The sequence below is a fragment of the Mesoplodon mirus genome, assembly GCF_964341445.2.
Source record: "Mesoplodon mirus genome assembly, chromosome: 7".
Lineage (NCBI taxonomy): Eukaryota > Metazoa > Chordata > Mammalia > Artiodactyla > Ziphiidae > Mesoplodon > Mesoplodon mirus.
In genome coordinates, this window is record NC_138983.1 from 120908121 (window position 1) to 120927232 (window position 19112).

Sequence of the window (19112 nt, forward strand, 5' to 3'; positions counted from 1 at the left end):
TCAATGTGTCTGGTCTAATATTTTTTATCTGTGGGTAATTATTTTTCACATTAGATTATTTAAGACCAGGAACAGCTGTGTACATGGTAAGCTCTTAATACAGAAACATTTTGAGTTTATAGAATTGGTAAAATAAGGACTGAGTTTAGGAGCATATAATCTAACGCTTTAGGCTCAAGGAGCTCTCTTGTTGGGGGGTGGCACGTAGCAAGATGGAAGTGTGGTCTGGCTCTGTCAGGTACTTCATTCCTGAGGTTTGTGAGTGAAGTTAAAATATCCCAAGGCATGGTCTACAAGAGGAGTTGACCAGTGCGAGAGATAATAGGAATGTGCTTGCTGTAAGGAATACTCATCACCCAGTAATGCGTGAACTCTGGAATACATGGGAAAATAATCACTGCTGATTACTGATCTCTAACACCAAGTTTACAGAAAAATCTGGTATCTAAATCAAGGCTAATTCATGTCCATCTCAAAGTTTTCAGTTTTGAAGAAGAAAAATCTTGGTAAGCTTCAAATTTAAACTACTCCACAGTTCATTATTAGTTAATGCTCTTCCTGGACAAAGTTTTGCTTTTTGTAGGGAGCGTGAGGTGGAGATGTTAGAATATAAGTGAAAGTATTTTGGAAAATAACTAGGATGTAAGTTTAACATTTTAACATTAAGCATGTTAGATCTTGTACTCATTTTATTAGTAAGTACCCAATTACATAGCTGCTGACATAAGTAACACCTAAGTGCGAGAGTGCAAGAGTAGAGTCAGCCAGTTCTATATAGTTAGGTATGGGAGTTTATAGGAAATAAGTTTCCACAGTGATTTTGTAGAAGCAAAGATAAGGTCAAAGCATTCCAAGTTTTTTTGAGGGATAAGGCGAATATAATAGGTTTGTTAATTTTAGGACGTCATATAGTTCTAGAAAACTTTCAGACAATAAATTATCCTATTGCTAGAAAAATTCAAGTCCAGGCCAGGTTTAAGAAAATTATATTTGTTTTTAATTGTCACATTTCAATTATTTCTATTACACATACATTAGTTTCTAAAGTTAAAAAGTTTCAAAGTTAATGAGAACTTTAAAGACCTTATGTTGGATTAGAAGCTAATAATTACAAGGAAGTTGTTTTATATCTAGAAAAGACGAGATGTTTAAAGTTTGATGTGAATGTTCCTTACTTAGGACATAAGTTGGAAAGTTGATACTTGTGTATTGAACAATGAACTGACAGATGAATGGGAGTTTAAAAATACATCACTTCTGTATTTTAAAAATTGTTTTCTTAGGAGAAAGGCACTGGCCCCAAAGTCAGCTCCTTTTTCTTAAATTAGAGTTGGATGTATTTTGTGTCTTCTGTGTAATAACCTCCAATTACTGTTACTGCATCGTTGTATCTAATCCACAGACAAGTCCATATCTGATATTAAAAGGTAGGTAGGCTTGGGTGGCTTGGACTCCTGCCAGAGCTGTTTTATAGAAGTACAGAAGTTAATAGAAGGAAAGGTTTGCATACTATTACATTGGCCCTACATCTTTATTGCTGGAGGAAGCTGTCACTGCTAAGGCACATCTTGGTAATAAAAAACTTCTTTCACAGTGTGGGATTTATTCCTGATGAAAAAATTTACTAGAGACAAAAATTTTTTTCAACTGGTAAAGCAAGAATTTTCACATATTATTGAATACTTGGAGACAAATAGACTTTTCCCAAATGATATTTAAGTTACTTAAGACCATTACAAATATCTTTGATCTTTGAAACAAGTATATCATGGCAGTACTGTTTTCAGTAGTTTCTGCTTGATGCTAAGTTTACTTGAGAAGGAGAAAGAATTAAAACAAAGCAAAACAACAACAACAAAAACGGCTGATGAGAAGATCTCATTCCATCAAAAGGAACTCTTAGAAAATGAAACTAGTGTTTAAGATAAACCTCTTCACCCATAACGAAGGCCCTCTAGTTCACATGATTATCACTGAAAAGTCCAAAAACTCCAAATACACGATGCTCTTAACTTACACCAATGGCATTGTGACAATTAATGTAGCTTTCTCTTTGATAAATTTTGCTGTAGTCATTTCAGTATCCACAGATTCTGGAAGATTCAGATGTAATCTGTACTCAGAAACCTCCATCAGTAAGTCATCCTAAGAATAATAAACCAAGGGAAATTTTTAAAGATGAAAATAGAAAAATATTTCCTGGTTAAAATTTGTGTTATTTGTTTATTGTTCCCAGTTATTCACTCCTTTCGCCCAAGAAGAGGATCCCACTTACAAGCAATAAAGTTGCTGTTGTAAATCCCTGAGATTTTGAGGTGGTTATTGCTGCTCAGTACATCAAAAATTAACTGATACAGTACCAGAAGATCGGTGTTGCCATCCTAAATTATGTGGCATTGACTTTGGGGCTGACCAGCAAACGGCAAGGAAACTTATTGGAGACTGGAAAGATGGTGATCTATGTTTTATGGTGACAAAGCCCTTTCCACAATAATTTGGAAGACATAATGTACCTGGTTAATTTGTGGCTTTAGGTACAGAAGTGGGAAAATAGAATGTTATTTGCATGCATTGGTTCTATTGGCCACATTTAACAAGGTACTACAAAAAGATGAGCTTAGAAAAGAATTTCTCAGTTTGCAAGGGAAAATACAGAATTGAAAGGGGATATACAGAGCCCAGAAATTCTAAGACTTGAATGAAAAATGGAACTAATTTTTACTTTCAACCAGTAAACAATAAAGTTGAGAAATTTTTTCTTTATGAACAAAGGCTGAGTAAAGCTGCCTAGAGGCAAATACTAAATCATAAGTCTTTGTACCCTTTGCTAAAACCTCTAACTGGCTTAAGATGGACCTCATTAAATCCTTACATTTGGCTCAGATGACAGCAGTTAAGTCAAAAGAGGCTATTGAAAAATGGACATGTCTAAAAAAGAATTGAGAGGTGTAGCACTGACTGGAATCAAAGAAAGTGCTACCAGTCTGGACTAAAACTAATTTAAAATAATCTTTCGACCCCAACATTCCATGGGCAGCAAACAGGCTGAGTAAGCTGCTCAGCACCTAATGACAGCATATTCTTCAACGGTCTTTTCAGATGTGGCTAAGGTAGATTATGAAAAAGGAAAAACGTTCCAAAGAATAGAGCTGAAAGTCATGGAAAACAATGGAACTAGGAGGCTAGGTAATCAAGGAATCTTGTCAAGGGACCTAAGCAAGAACATCCTCTACCTCCAGGAAAGGGACCCTCACAATATCTGCCTACCAGGATTTCAGAATTGCCGTGCATCAGCAACTACTGTGTGCCTCATATTTTTTCCAATTTCTGAATTGACACTGTTAATTGTGGTAATTGTCTCCCCATTCCACATTGTATGGTGCATGGGGTTACAGGAATAGATAACTTGTCTTTGCAGTTTATGCAAACTTTGTCTAACGCAGATTATGATGGCAAAATCCTATACTTTGGAGCCTGATACTGGGATTGGATGTGTCGTTCTGCGGAAAGAAGCAAATATTTGTGACCAAGAGGGTGGACTGTGGTAGACTGTAGGATTGTTACTCTTCTTTTATAAGAGGATTATACATCCTTGCCATGTAACTTCCAGTGACCACCTGTGAGAAGAATGTTCTTCCCAGCCCTCTTGATGTAGGACTTGGCCTTGTGACTTACTTTGATCAGTACAGTGTGAGTAAAAGTAATATATTCCATATCTGAGAGGAAGTTTTAGGATCTATTGCATGGTTTGGCCATTGCTATTTTTCCCTCTTCCATGAGAATGACTTACCTACATTAGGAATTGTTTCTTCACCTGTATCTTAAAATGTGCAACACTCATGGAGCAAAGCAGGCTGAGCTGACATGTAACCTGACCAAATTATTGTAAGCCACTTAGATTTTGGAGTTTGTTACTAAAGCATAATATAGTGAATATTGACTGATACAAATTTACAGTATTATCCATTCAACTTACCTCAGAAACACTAAGGTTACAGAGAGATACTGAATTAATACCAGGCAGTTCAACTTTTAATTCAATTTTCAGAGGTTTCTCATTCTGATCTGCCACAATTTTTAATTCATAGGCTGGTCTCTTCATCTCCACTTCAATCTCTGTACTAGAAATCTCTTCTATCAGACACCTTGTTTTACTTGAAACTTTGTCTTTTGGCAGTAAAAGTTGAGGAAACTGATCTGAATTGCTCACAGAACTGCTTCTTATCTGTTCAAGGGTTAGTTCTTTATGAAAAAAAAAAGGAGAAGATGAAATCACAAAGTCAATCAACAACATGAAGTACTATCAGGTGATGAGCTGTAATAGATGTAGTGTTAGCCAAGATGGCAGATAAAGCTGCAGCTAAATCGGTTTGGGAAATCTTAAAAGACTCTTAAACCAAAGAATCTGGTTTAAAAGTTTGCAGGATTTAAACATCTTTAAGGACATGCTAATTTTTAAAAAAATTTTTTATTGAAGTATAGTTGATTTACAATGTCGTGTTTAATTTCTGCTGTACAGCAGTGACTCAGTTATACATATATATTATTTTTCATATTCTTTCCCATTATGGTTTATTACAGGATATTCAATATAGTTCACTGTGCCATACAGTAGGACCTTGTTGTTTATCCATCCTATATATAATAGTTTGCATCTGCTAATCCCAAGCTCCCAATCCATCTCTCCCTGTCCCCCCTCTCCCTTGGCGACCACAAGTCTGTTCTTTATATCTATGAGTCTGTTTTGGTTTCGTAGATATGTTCATTTGTGTTATATTTTAGATTACATATATAAGTGATATCATATGGTATTTGTCTTTCTCCTTCTGACTTACTTCACCTTGTATGATAATCTCTAGGTCCATCCATGTTAGGACATGTTAATATTTCTAATATCTAACATTTATATTTTTCTATCTTAAATTTCTCATCTTTTGCAATTGAGACTTCTAATCTGCAAAATGTACACCAGAGGCAAAAAAACATTTTAAATCAGTTTAATTTTCCATTACATTCATTAACTTACCCTTTCTCATTTTCTCTCTTAAATCTGTGGGATCAGTTTGGATTCCCATCAGATTTTGTTTCATTCTGTGAACACTTCCTTTTATTCTAAATTCGGTAACATGGTAAGAGTTTGAGAGAGTGAATTGGAGTTTTTCCTCAATGCATTTCATGGCCATCCGTATTAGTTGATCTTTTTTCACTTGGTCTTTTTCCGCTGCCTGGAGAACATCAGGATGGTAGGCAACATCAATGACTGTGTAAACATCTGTATGTGTAATTCAGAGGGTGTGAAATGAAAACGATTTGTTTCACTAATGATATCGTCAGGTAATATATTAAACCATATCCTGATAAAGCTGGAAAAGTATAAATTCTATTCCTATATTTTCAGAGAATCACAATGGTGCTATATACACAAAATTCCAATTAGAGCATTTCTTGACATTTTATATGGGTTAAAAATAGCTCATATTATTAGAAAAGTAAACAGTATTCAATTTTCATAAAGGTATACTTGTTAGTCATTAAGTATATTATGAGCAAATAAAATATGTAATGCCTTTTACCAAGGAAAATCTGGTTCTTGCTTATTTCCCCCCAAATTTTTAAAATGTGCTTTCTCTCCCGTAATTCTATGTACCTGATGTCTCAGACATATCTTCTGGTCTGCCAACACTTAGAGGTACTGGATGAGTGGCTGACTGGGGAGCTGGGATCCTTTTCCACTGACATAGGTTGATAAAAAGTATTTTTTATTTCGGTTTCTAGAAAGCAAATAATTTTGCATATCTCAAAACCTAGTTTTTAAATTATTAAATAATATCCTAAAGGTAACTCATCACAGAATTTGAAGAGTGAGAACTTTAGGCTCCAAATAAGTCATTCCATAGATTTAAACTGCATTTGAAAAACTGTAAGAAATTACTGTTACCTGATTTCCCTAACACTGCTGGCTTTTCATTAAGCATCCAGTTGCTGCTCCCACAGGAAGTGGCAGGAGGGTGGAGGAATTGATCTAAGCTATTCCAGGTGAATTTGACCCTATTTCACCACTTCCTTACCTCCCCAATCAAATAAGTTTTCTTTATTTGGAAAATCTCCAACTCTATTATTCTCCTTTAAATAATTACGTGACTTAATTTTCATCCTAGCAGAAAATGGCTCATTTTGAGATCTCCAAAATGTATCAAATATGAAATTCCCATTCTTACTCCTTCAACACAATCTTCCACACTATGTTTAATTTTCCATTCAGAGTGGCAGTTTCCCTCAAGTGTTCTTGTGTTAAAGTAGTAATAGCTAAGGGTAAGCCATTCTCTGGTTATTTCGGGACCATTTCATTCAGGACTTCCCCTTCCCTGGGCACCAACTCTACATACCAGGATCCTGGTTTGTAGACAGAGCTGTGGTTCTGGGGCAGCACAGAGCTCTTTCCCCTCTTTCAGCTGCTGTTGAATGAACTTCTCATAGCTCTCAGGGTTACTTTCAGCCAGATCATCTAGGAGGTTCCAGAATTGAGTAACTTGGGTGAGCAGACCCTTCGAGGATGACTCCATGATTGAGATGAATAGGCCTCTTAAGTCTGTGGAAAGACATGACTTAAGGAAGAAAAAAAGTCTATTGATTCATTTCTTCTTTTGGGGGAGGAGGAACAGTTCAGGAACTGTTTTGTTGAAGTTAGCAGCTATCCTTAACCCCTGTGTGTAAACGATTGTGGATCAGCACCACTTTATCTTTTCCTTATTCTCTAATTATCTAATGCCTTTTCCTACATTCTCAAGATGTTCTCTCAGATAATAAGAGAGGACAGAACAGTCATTTAAAGTCTGTATTTCCTGGGATATTCTTGTTCCAACACTTGGGTATTGGCTGACTGGGGCCTACCCAGTTCCTGATTTTGTGTGGGTCGAGGGCCACATGAGACTTCCTCAATCCTCAGCATAGTTTAGGAGTTAAAAGCATGGACTCTGCAGACAGAATGCCTAGATTCCAGTCTTAGCTCTATCACTTACTAGCTGTGTGATCTTGAGAAATTAATTTACATATGTGCCTTAGTTTATTCTCCTCGAAATGAAGACGAGAATACCTATCTCATAGGGTTATCGTGAGGATTAAGTAAGGTAATACAGAGAGGCTGGAACACTTGGTAAGCATTATGTGAGAATAATAATATTCTACCACTTGAATAACCTCCCTCCCTCAATGAAGAAGTGTCCCACAGCATCCACAGAGTGAGGAGAAGAGAAGGTTTGGGTTCTCCAAATACTACATTAGGGTTAGACTAAATGGGAAATTTAATCATCTTTCTAGAGGCCGGCGAACCCACCTCTTCTCTCGGTTTCTTGACAAACCGCGACGCCTGTTACCAGGGTAACCAGACTGGTACAACATCTAATTGAGTCCGGAAAGCTCCAGGAAGAAATGTCTTTTTACATCCAGTTCCGGAAGCTTCTTCTGGTGCTGGGCTTGCTTTTCGGCTGAGCCCGACCCACTTCTTTTCCAGGAAGGCGCCCGCCTCCCTTTCTACACCTGTCGACTTCTAGAGTGTCCTGGAAACCCTCCTGTGGGAGTCTCTGGGACTCCTGTTGGTGGGAAGAATTTCTCAAGAGCACGACTTCCGGCCTGGAAGGGAAGTCGGTACCCTCTTCTCACAGACCGCTTCCTCCCCCACCCCCGCCACGCGAGGCCGCGGCGCACGGTATGGGTGTGTTTGTGTGTGTTTGTGTGGGGAGGGCGTTTGGAGGGAAGGTTACCGGGAGCTCCGTGGCCGCAGGGGGGCAGGGGTCCCGGTGACGAAGATGGGGGTATTTTCTCTGTCTTCCACTTGGAAGCCTCAACCCCCCCTTCAGCCACTCTAGATACATCTTGGGGCCCAGTCGAAGGTCGTACCCGTCCAAAGTGTCCCCATCCTTTTTGGGGAGCGAAACCCAACCCCCGGGTCCATCCCAGAGGAGCGTGAGCGGGGAATGCCCCAGCCAACCAGGCCGTCCGGATTCCGCGCCGGAGCAGCCTCCGGCCTCAGTCCGGAGAGATATTTGCCTGTCGGCCTAGGCTGGGGGAAAGGCGGCCGTGGCCTGGGCCACGGGTGAGGGCGGAATAACCGGTGGGAAGGCTGCGTTTTCACGAAGGACTCGGGTGAAGCTGCAGAGCTGCCTTTGCTTGGCTTCTGGGTCGGAGGAGATCTTGTAATGGAGTGGTTCTTCGTCTCACACTAGCAAGATGCCTGATTTCCTCAGGATCGAGGGGTGAGTGAGCGTTGGGGTGGTGCACAAAGCCCCTGCTGGCTACACACGTGAATATCCCTGTCATCTATTTTTTTTTGGAGGCTTCTGTACAAAATAGAACATAAAATTCTCTTGAATGAATAAATTTAGGGCATCTCTGCATTTAATGTTTTTAGGCGTCAGTTTTTGTTACTGTTGACATTTGTGGTCCTGACACTCTCAAATCTAGGTGTTTAATTGCAAACTAATTTTGGGATTCGGGAGTTGATTTCTAGTCTGAACCATGTTTGCCTTGGACTGTGTGGCCTGGGGCAAGTTATGGCTTTAATGGAATTTCATCTACAAAATAGGAATGAAGATACTTGCCTCATAAAACATAGTTATTTTGAGGATTAAATAAAGTGGGTCTCTTGAAAGCACTTAATTTGGTGCAGTTTCAAAGAGCTCTAATGAACATTACCTCCTTTTATCCTCACAGTAGTGTGGTCAGGTGTTTTCCCCTTTTAATGGTGAAGGAAAAACTATTCCTCAGGACTTCTGACTTCTGGTTCAGTGATCTTTCCTTTTTCTCATGCTTCATTATAACATAGTAATAAAAGATAAGGTAATAACATAAATTATTATTAAATGTTACTTATTGATTCATTTCAGATTGAAGAATGTCCCGAGTTCCCTTGGGGAAAGTCCTCCTGAGGAACGTCATCCGGCACACAGATGCTCACAATAAGGTGAGAGGTACAACTTAGTTATTCCACATGCTTCATGAGGGCATACAGTGTGCTAGGAATTATTTTGATACAGTTAGGAAAGACAAAGATAAATAAAATAATTAGAATATAGTTTGATAAGTATTGTAATGGAGACATACACAAAGTCCTTTTATGCACTGAGGAAGGAATAATGAAATCTGCCTTGGGGAATTAGGAAAGGCTTCACATAATGGATGTTATTTGAACTAGTTATTGATGAACAGGATCAAGTTTAACAGGTGTAAAAGATCATTCAGGACAGAGGGAACATCTTGTACTAGTGTATGGCAAGGAACATGAAGCATTTGGGGCAAGAAATTGTATGCATCCAGAAAGTAGAGAATGTGGGGGGTAGTGGCAGAGGAGGCCCAAATGGTAAACTGAGTTGGATTGTGATGCTTGGAGATTAGACTTTTTCCTGTAGGCAATAAAGAAACCATCACATTTTTTTTTTTTTTTTTTTTTTTTTTTTTGGTGGTACGCGGGCCTCTCACTGTTGTGGCCTCTCCCATTGCGGAGCACAGGCTCTGGACGCGCAGGCTTAGTGGCCATGACTCACGGGCCCAGCCGCTCTGCGGCATGTGGGATCTTTCCGGACCAGGGCACGAACCCGTGTCCCCTGCGTTGGCAGGCGGACTCTCAACCACTGCGCCACCAGGGAAGCCCACCATCAAATATTTTTAAGCAGGGTTTGACATGATTGTATTTGTATTTTAGAAAGATGACTTGTTAGCTGGGTAGGGGATAGATGAGATGGGTTGAAACAGCAGAGGGACCAGTTAGGAGGCGATTGCAATGTTCCAGGTGAGAGCTGGTGAGTGGTTCACATGAAAACAGTGACAGGGATGAAGATGAGGAATTTAGGCACTAGAGTTCAAAGAACTTGATGATTGATTGGATAATAGTGATAATTACAGAATCAAATATAACCACCTTGTGCGACTGGGTGAATGATGATGGTGCCATTAATTGAGTTAGGGAACTAAAGAAAAGAGACAAGTGTGATGGGAAAGGTAATTAGTTTGGTTTTGAACATCTTGATGGTGAAATGCTTATAGGATGTCCAAATAGTTTGCAATTCAGACTTGGAGAAAAGTTGAGGCTGGATATAAAGATTTGGGGATTACTGATATAGGAAGTGATAGAGGTCACGAGAGTAGGTGAGGTCACCTATGAGAGCACATATAGTGAAACAAGGGTCAAGCACCCTTGTTTGGTTTTCTTTGGTGAACTGTACACCTAGTTTGACCACAAATGTTATTATTGTCATATCACCTGATATTCTCATTGTGAGTGAGGGTATAACTGCTACCTAAGCAGCCTCTGCAATTGTGTAAACCACCCCAGTTGGATGGTGAGCTTAGATTTGAAAGCAGTAGCTAAAAAAGATAAATCTAGGACAAATTTAACAAAATGTTACAGGAGGACTTAGAAATAAAATTTATTATTGTTCTTTGTGCAGCCGTACTCTGCCTTTCAGGAAATTCTCTAACAGTTCCCATGCTGTTTGTTTTGTTTTGCTTTGTTTTTAACAAAAATTATTATGTTGTGAAAAGAGACTTAGCCTAGAAAGTTTCAAGACCTGTCCTTACTAGCTTTTTGACTTTGGTAAAAATCCCTGAGCTTTTGTTTCTTCTCAGTAAAATATAATAATGGTACCTGCTTTGCTTTCCTCATAAGATTGCTTAAAGTTCAATAGAGAGATGATATAGTTAAAACCGTAAAGCATTTTAGAAACGTAAGGGATTATCATTTGCTAATTGCAGCATAATTGCTTAGTTAATAAGGTAATAAGTGTGTCTGTGCAGGGGTGAAAAAGCTCTTTTGTTGCTGCAGATTCTACATATTTGAGATGTACTAGGTTGGATTGTTTAATCACTCTAGAGAAACCAGAATTTGTTTCCCAGATTCCTGATCAAAACTTAGTTTGTAATCCAATAATTAGTGCAGCCCGTATTTTCAGTTACTTTTCAGTGATGTAATGTGTTATTTTTAGTAACTTATTTTTATTTCTTTCCTTTTAAAAAAAAATCCAGATTCAGGAGGAATCAGATATGTGGAAAATAAGAGAGCTGGAGAAACAGATGGAAGATGTGTACCGGGGGACGAAAAGGAAAATGTTACCCAGCAGTTCAAGGTGAAGTTGCAACTCTGAGAACCAAAATAATTCTCATCTTATTCAGAATCATCAACTTTTGTTTAAAAACATTATGGTATGCTAAAGATAGATGAATTCAGTTCTGTGAGTCCTTAAGCCTTTCCTCTTCAATAAATCTAGACCCAGTCATAAAGGTAATGGCTATGATGCATATGGCCCCACTCTTTGCACTTATTTGCAATGGAGAACTTAAAAATTCTGCCTTGAACAATTGTAAACGTTAAGGATTCTGTGGATTCTGACCTTACCTGATGGCTTTTAACTTACGATTTTCTATAGGTATCTTATGGTCACTTAGCTGATCATTCACACCTTTCCCCTATTAGTCTTTCATTCTGTCTCAGCCTTTTCTTTGCCCCATCTACTTACTATCTTAGTCACACAACCTTTCACATTACCTTCTTAATAATTTGAGTGTGGATATGAAGGATTATGCAGGCTTAGTTGTCTTACCTGTGGAGGTATAGGAATGTCTGAGTATTGGGAACATCTCCTGGGTCTCATATGCCTGTTGGTATAGAACTGTGTGTATGAAAAATGATTATAAAGTAATAATGCTGATTTCTAAATCCACACAGGGAAATAGTTAATAGTGAGATATTTAAGTAGAGTGTGCCTGTGCAGTGTGTGTACGTTGGAGTGTGATTGGCTGTGTGTAATGGCTTTTGACAAGAAAGTATTCAGGGTATCCATGGTAAAGAAGGCAGAGTCTTAACATAAAAATAAATACCTTGTCAGTCTGTTTTCTCTCTGAAGATGATTCTTTGAGAATTTGGAAGTACTTAGTGCAGATGATGATTTGTTTTGTATTGGTTATTCAGTTACAAGCAGCATTTCCAGGAACAAAATATTGTTCTTTTGGAGTGGACTATTAATGCCTGTCATAATGAATAAGTCTTTAAAACATAATCTCTTTAGGGGCAGGTTTCTGAATGTCTCATTTGCCATTATAGTCCCAGCAGCTAGAGCAGTGCCTGGCAGGCACATAGGAGGTCCTCAAATATTTTTGATAACCAATTAACTGGCTTAGTGACTGGTTAGTGGATGTTGTAAGCACAGGCTAAGTCAGTGGTTCTCAACTGTTTATCCACCCCAGCTTACTCATGGGTTACACCTTGCTGCCACTGTTACTCTGACTTAACTACAGCAGGTTGCTGGTGTTCAGGGAAGGGAGTGTATTTCAGAATCTCTAGGGCAGTTTGAAATGTCCCCAGCTGTGATTATGCTCTGCTTCCTTCTTTGAGGATCAGAGAGTGAGGTACAGCATGCCACAGTCGGAAAGTCATTTCGTCTATACTCTGCAGTAGGACGGGTAGTGATGATCATATTTTCATTGAACACCTAACTGTACAAATTAATAGAGAGGAACAGATCATGTTAAAAAAAATTTTTTTTAACGTTAAGTATCAGGTTGTTTTGGTTTCCCCTTAGCTTGTTCAGTGAGTTTTGTGCATATTCCATAAAGTAACCTCACAGATTGCTCCTCTATCTGAAAGTTCTTCTGTTTTCTCTTATAGCCGGATGCGTAGTGATGGTTTTGATGAAGAAAGTCAAAGAGACTATTGGAGGCCAAAGAATGAAATTTCTGGGGCACTGGATGATTTTCTTAAGGCTAAATCCTGGAACAAGAAGTTACATGATTATGAAGCTAACATGCCAGACAGGTTTGTGACTAAATTCCTGTGACCATTAATGGTATTTGGCCTGAGAATGTGTACTTTTAAAAATTAATTCTCTCTGCAAAAGTTTATACAGAAATGTTCATAGCATATTTATTCATAATGGCCAAAAAACTGGAAACCCAAATGTCTATCAGCTGATAAATGGATTAAAAAAATGTGGTATATGGGATGGTAATGGAATGTTATTTGGCAGTAAAAATAAAGTACTGATACATGCTACATGTATGAACCTTGAAAACATGTTAGGTGAGAAAAGCAGACACAAAAGGCCACTCATGATATGATTCTATGGAGATAGAAAGTAGATTAGTGGTTGCCATGGGCTACGGGAGATGGAGGAATGGAGCGACTGCTAATGGATTGTTTCTTTTGGGGGTGATGAAAATGTTCTGAAATTAGTGGTGATGGTGGCACAACTCTGAAAATACTAAAAGGCACTGAATTGTACACTTTAAAAGGGTGAATTTTATGGTATATGAATTATATCTCAATAAAGTTGTTACTTAAAAAAAGTTGTCCCAAGGTAGACAGCATTGTTTTGAAATGTTTTTGGAGTACTTCACAGCTGAAGAGCAGAATATAAAGTCCCTTAGTGTTTCTTAAGGAAGAAAATGGCAAGTTTTCTTACAAATGGACAAAGGAATCCTTTGTGTCTGAAATGAGTGTTCAGTACAGAAAATGTAACCAAGTTACCGAGCTATAAATGTGGTGCTGGCTCTACCATATCTCTTTCTTTGTTCTGTGTGTCTCTGTATATGTACACTCCTAAGTCTAATTTGTCTTTAATTTTTAAGAAATGTATGCATTGCTTTAACAATACATGTAATAAAATGTTATTTTACAGATGGGGTCACAGTGGATATAAAGAGTTATACCCTGAAGAATTTGAAACAGACAGGTAAGGCAAGTATGCTTACTGAAAAAAAGTTAGAAGGTAAGATTAATACACAGTCTGAATTATAAATTGAGTTCTTAATTTTTTTTAAAGAGTGGATATATGTATATGTGTAAATGATTTATAAACTCACTTTAGTATTTATTTAGTTATTTATTTAGGCTGCACTGGGTCTTAGTTGAGGCAGGTGGGATCTTCGTTGCGGCATGTTTAGTTGCAGCAAGCAGACTCTTAGTTGCAGCAAGCAGACTCTTAGTTGCAGCTTGTGGACTTCTTAGTTGTGGCATGCGGACTTCTTAGTTGCAGCATGCATGTGGGATCCAGTTCCCCGACCAGGGATTGATCCCGGGCCCCCTGCATTGGGAGCTCGGTGTCTTACCCACTGGACCACCAGGGAAGTCCCGAGTTAGTAATTTTTATAAAGTATACATTTGCCATTAAAAATATAACCAGAGAAATAATAGATTTAGTTGGGAGATGATTGGTATTTTGCCTTTCCCTGATATTTGGCATTATCTACAGCATGTAGGTTTTTTTATATATAGTGTTCCATACAGTAACTCAGTATGGCAGATTAGAATTTTTATCTTCATTTTAAACATGAGGAAACAAAAACTCAGTGATAAAGTCTCATAGTAACATTATATCAGTTTTGATTTAAAATTCAGATGTTAACCCCAACTTCCCATCTAGAAAGCAGAATATAAAAAATATATAAATATACTTATTTTCTATATTAAAGCAATTTTTCTTTTTTATTAGTAGTGATCAGCAAGATATTACCAATGGGAAGAAAACATCTCCCCAGGTAAAATCATCTACCCATGAATCTCACAAACACAAGAAGTCAAAGAAATCCCACAAAAAAAAGCAGAAAAAAAAGTCACACAAAAAACAGAAGAAAAGCAAAAAGGAAGCCACAGATATAACAGCAGATTCCTCAAGTGAGTTCTCAGAAGAAACTGGGGCTTCTAGTACCAGGAAAAGGAAACAATCACATAAGCGCAAGAAAAAATCCAGGAAAAAATCTCTCAAGAAATCTGCTTTATTCTTAGAGGTGGAGTGTGACACTTCCCAGTCAGATGATTCTGCATCCAGCAGTTCTGAGGAAAGTGAGGAAAGAGACAGTAAGAAAACCAAAAGGAAAAAGAGAGATAAAAAAGCCCACATCCCTGTAGTTAACAGTGAAATACAGGAGAGGACAAACAAACGCACAAATTGGAAAGTGGCTACAGATGAGAGGTCTGCTGAGAGTTCAGAGGATGACTAAATGAGAAAGAAACACGTTTCCTTGCATGACTCTGGATATTTACAGCTCTTACACCTTGGGGATTTGCCAGTGACTCTATTGCTCAGCACAGGGGGCCTGAGGTCAGAGCTGTCCTGTGCCATCTATATACATTCTGACAGACTTCTTGTCTTCTATTTTGGCCTGTTAAACTTGATCCTCTTATTGTTAATAGGGAATCGGTTATTTTGGTATGAAGGTTTCTTGAAGAGATTATTTTTTGTGATTAATCACATTTAGCATAGAGTGCATATGCAGTAAATTAAAGGACCCGGAAAGCTGAATCCAGTAATGACCTGGGTATACCAATTGGAATGTTGAATTTGGGGAAAGCAAGGACGGGGGTCACATGGATTGGAACTAGTGCTGTATACAATGGTACGATAAGGGAACATCGTGTTGCTCGTCTGTTTACATAGTAGGTGCCACAACTTGACTTTTTTTGTCTTTAGCCTTGGTGCTTTGATCTTTCCGTATTTTGACCCCACAGGTGTGGTCGAGTTTCCTTGATGAGGAAATGAGCGTAAGAACAAACATTTTCCATTCATGATAACATCCATAGACAGCTGTTATTGGAAGAGACTAGGAGTTTTTGACAAATTTCCCTGTTGGGTGGCTACACTCAGTATACCCCTGAACATGGTAATTGGATAGTAAAAGGTTTCCTAGTTCCACTGTTTATTGTCTAAATGCACTTGTGTTCAGAATTATTTCTTCAATTCCTTAGGTAAGTCCTCAAGCAAATGAGGAAGAATCAGCCATCAGTTGTGCTAATGGTGCTCTGAACAGGGTCCAGGGCAGCAACAGCCACTTACGTGTTGTCTTCCTTGTTCCTTTCTTAATCTGTTAATGAACTTTCGATTTGTCCTGAAACTAGGTTGAATCAGTTCCAAAATGAAATAACTTCTCAGGGACATATCCATTTCTTCCTAGTCTGCCTTTGGATTAAAGCACCAAGCAGAGACCTTATTTCCCTTCGCTGTACACTGTGATCCCTACTATGTTAATTCTTAAGAAACCAAAATATCACTGGAAGAAGGCTGGCAGAACACATGTATTATTTTCATTAAGGCAGATCAAGTGACATTGTTTTTTCTTGGTCATCACTTCATGGGTGAAGTAAAGCTTGAAGGCGCAGACGTTTGGTCTTGGTCTGCCATTCACTGGTTATGAGGTCTGGAGCAGGTAAGTCAACCTCCCTGGCCTTACTTTCCCTTTGTGTAATACAGAAATACTTGATGGTAGCATGACTGTACGACACCAGCAATAGACTATGACAACGTTCCATGAGGTGGCAATATTTTGTAGTTCTTAACTATTAAATTTGTTCTGTTTACGGAACAGATTTCTAATAAAATGCTTAGTCATAAAATACATGGTTGGCCAGAGGTTCCCTATCCCTTGATTATAAGCAGGTGCTACTTTTTGGGATATTTATTTGAAATATTAATACTTTGGTACTCAATTGTTGATGTCCCATGGTGTATATATTTTTACCTTTCGGATTATTAGTGGCCCAAGCAGGGAGGAATAGTCTATATAATTACTACCTCTTAACCTAACGCAATTGTTTTGTTCTTGGAGCAAGTGAAATCTTGGTGGGAAGGAGTTTTCTACATGGATTTTTTTTTTAGCATTGTTTCTGTGCTATTAAAGTACTGATTCTAAGCACAGACTCAGGAAGATGGGCCTTTGGAACAAGGCTTCTCCAGGAAGTTGGTTCTGTTTGGGTCTTGACCTTCCCTTCCTCTCATCCTAGCAGGCCTCTTCCCAATGAATACACATTTTGCCTGTTCTGTTTTTTGCCATGTTTACCTTTTCTTGGTCCTATATAAGCAATAAAGCTGTTTTCTGTTCTTCACCTTTCTCAACCCCAAATTCTCTTCTATGCCTTAGGGTAAGGCTTTGATGGTTCTTCCAGCCCCCTTAAATATGGCTTAGGGTGGCTCTTCAAAACCTGAGATCTCTCATTTGCACTATTGGCCTTGGAACATATTTGTTTCTAATGTTCCTGCCAATCAGAGATCTATATATTAAACCCTAAAATAGGATTAAAAAAAAAAAGAGTTGGCGAATTCACATTTATTGAATAATTGTTGTGATACAAGATGGAATTTCTGAATTCCCAATAAATAAATTCCACTTTCTGAACATTTGATCTCTTACTTTTTAGCACCAACAGGCTTGGTAACAGCCTGAAGTTAACCTGACAATGGGTTGACAACCTTCCCCTGGTGGCCCTTCAACCTGCTTAATAATAAGTCCTTTGCTTCTTCAGTCATTCTCCCACGGGATGGCTTACTGCCCTCCTTTCTGTACAATCTGGGCAAACCGACTGGTGATAGCAAGAGTAGTGTCAATGAAGCGGTCCACACAGCTAGAGAGACAATTTTCAGTGCGAGAGTCTAGGCGATTCCCTGGCTTCTCCACACATTTATCCCAACATAACTCCATGAAGTGATGCACCTAAGAAGAAAGAAAAATAGTAACCACTTGGGGTCTGCAGACAGGCCTAACTATGAATTTTCTTATTTCCTTCCCATTTTTCTCATTTTCTGTCACCTGACTGAACTATTCTTTTGACTCTTTCCTCACTTCTAATTTGTCACCCATATGGCCCAACTCCTCATCCCTACATTGAAACAATCCTTTTATTCTCTCCTTTTCTATTTTTCTTAGTAATTAAAAAATATGTACTTTCCATCAAGTCACCCTAATGCATCAGTTTCTCTGTTAGCCACTGAGGGCACTCCCTTATTTAACACCCAACCCATCTGTTTCAATGAGGGCCACACACAGCATACTCAACTTGACTCTCAATACTCCTCCCTAAAGATTTTCCACAGTTTAAATTATTACCTCCTTGAGAGCACTGCCTATTATTTTCTAATTGTGTCACTTCCTTAATCAGATAGAAAATCTCAGGCAGGATTAATACCTTCTTTTGTATTTCCAAACTAGCACCAGTGTAAGCTGGGAGGCTATGGTACCAATTAATTCCCCCAAACCACTGCACTCATCTCATTCTAAACCTATTCTTAAGTAGTTCTTAACCTTTTTGGGGTCGTGGACATATCTGAGAATCCGATGAAGGTTACGGGCCCAATCTACAGAAAAATGCACACACAGGCACAGAAAATGTGTGCACTTTAATAATGTTCAAAGATTTCTAACCAGGGTTCTTGCTACTTACATTCAGCGAACTTTCCCCTTCCCACCCCCCCACCCCCACCCAACACGGGGGAATAACCATTTACCAAGGGCTTAACTATTTTGGGAGGCTGGGTACTAAGCAGTCAATCCTTTCTGCGGTCCTAAAAGATGACTATCACCTCCGTTTAAGAGGCACGGTTAAGTAATTAGGTTTAGGGTTAGTCATGCAGCTAGAAAGGGGCAACGCCGCGGATGAAACCCTTGTTCTAAACAGTCTAGACCGACTACTTCAGATCCCACCTTGATCCAATAATGCTCTACTGCTCTATCGTTTTCCAATACATTATTGCATATGATCCTCGATATCCAGTGAGGCAGCGGGCGACTGCGAAACCAAGACTTACAGTGAACGGGCGTTTTGTCTAGGGGCACGTGACCTGTAAGGGGCAGAGGCAAGCTTAGAACCGGAATCTTCCGAAAGCCAGCCCAGAGAGCTCACCGCCAAGCTAGGCTCCCGTGCCTTTGTGTCACCCGAGCCTTTCTTCGCTTTACACCTTCTCTTTCCCCCCACTATAGGCTTGCTTAGAGGGTACCTGAGCACTACGGGTCACCAGCGGCAGGAGTGACTCGTTTCTTTTGTGAGCAGAACCGGGCGCAGCAGGCACGGAGCATAGGGCGGCCGCACCGCACCGCCACCGTTCAGAGCTCCGCGGGTGCCCGGAACCTGTACTTCACCCTCTTTTCTCTTCACACTGGTCCCTGTCCCCGCACCTGTGCAGTGAACTGCGCCTTCTGCTGTTCCGCCGCCACCAGGCGCTGCAACTCCGCTTCATCCGCCTCACCCAGGTCCGCCATTGCCTGCGTCGAGCTCGGGACCTTCCGACGAGCTGTGTGCGCATGTGCGGCGGGACCGAGCCAACCCCGACTTCCGGTTCACCCGGCGTTTTCCTTTTCCT

General features: G+C 39.4%; 3 protein-coding genes across 5 annotated transcripts; 1 reads left to right on the plus strand and 2 right to left on the minus strand.

Moving 5' to 3' along the window:
* Positions 1-939: 939 nt before the first annotated feature.
* PIH1D2 (PIH1 domain containing 2) lies at positions 940-7588 on the minus strand. The gene is given in 7 exon segments (XM_082626834.1): positions 940-2145; positions 3977-4242; positions 5027-5272; positions 5648-5759; positions 5763-5771; positions 6387-6589; positions 7334-7588. Coding segments are annotated over 6 exon segments (942 nt in total). The 5' UTR covers positions 6564-6589; positions 7334-7588; the 3' UTR covers positions 940-2013.
* Positions 7589-7619: 31 nt separating this feature from the next.
* Positions 7620-16864, plus strand: NKAPD1 (NKAP domain containing 1). 3 transcript variants are annotated; one of them, XM_082627946.1, is made up of 6 exons: positions 7620-7705; positions 8883-8959; positions 11017-11117; positions 12656-12802; positions 13665-13718; positions 14478-16864. In XM_082627946.1, the coding sequence occupies exons 2-6, from the start codon at positions 8891-8893 to the stop codon at positions 14983-14985; spliced, it is 879 nt and encodes a 292-aa protein (XP_082484072.1). In that variant the 5' UTR covers positions 7620-7705; positions 8883-8890; the 3' UTR covers positions 14986-16864. The 3 variants fall into 3 exon arrangements, with proteins under 3 accessions (XP_082484072.1, XP_082484071.1, XP_082484073.1); XM_082627945.1 differs by lacking the exon at positions 7620-7705 and adding an exon at positions 7716-8252; XM_082627947.1 differs by lacking the exon at positions 7620-7705 and adding an exon at positions 7716-8252 and having other exon boundaries at positions 14481-16864.
* Positions 16865-17070: 206 nt separating this feature from the next.
* On the minus strand, positions 17071-19073 carry TIMM8B (translocase of inner mitochondrial membrane 8 homolog B). Its single transcript, XM_082627950.1, has 2 exons — positions 18928-19073; positions 17071-17469 (listed from the first exon to the last, which is right to left on the minus strand). Exons 1-2 carry the CDS (start codon positions 19009-19011, stop codon positions 17302-17304), a joined length of 252 nt encoding a protein of 83 aa, XP_082484076.1. The 5' UTR covers positions 19012-19073; the 3' UTR covers positions 17071-17301.
* Between the last annotated feature and the right edge of the window lie 39 nt (positions 19074-19112).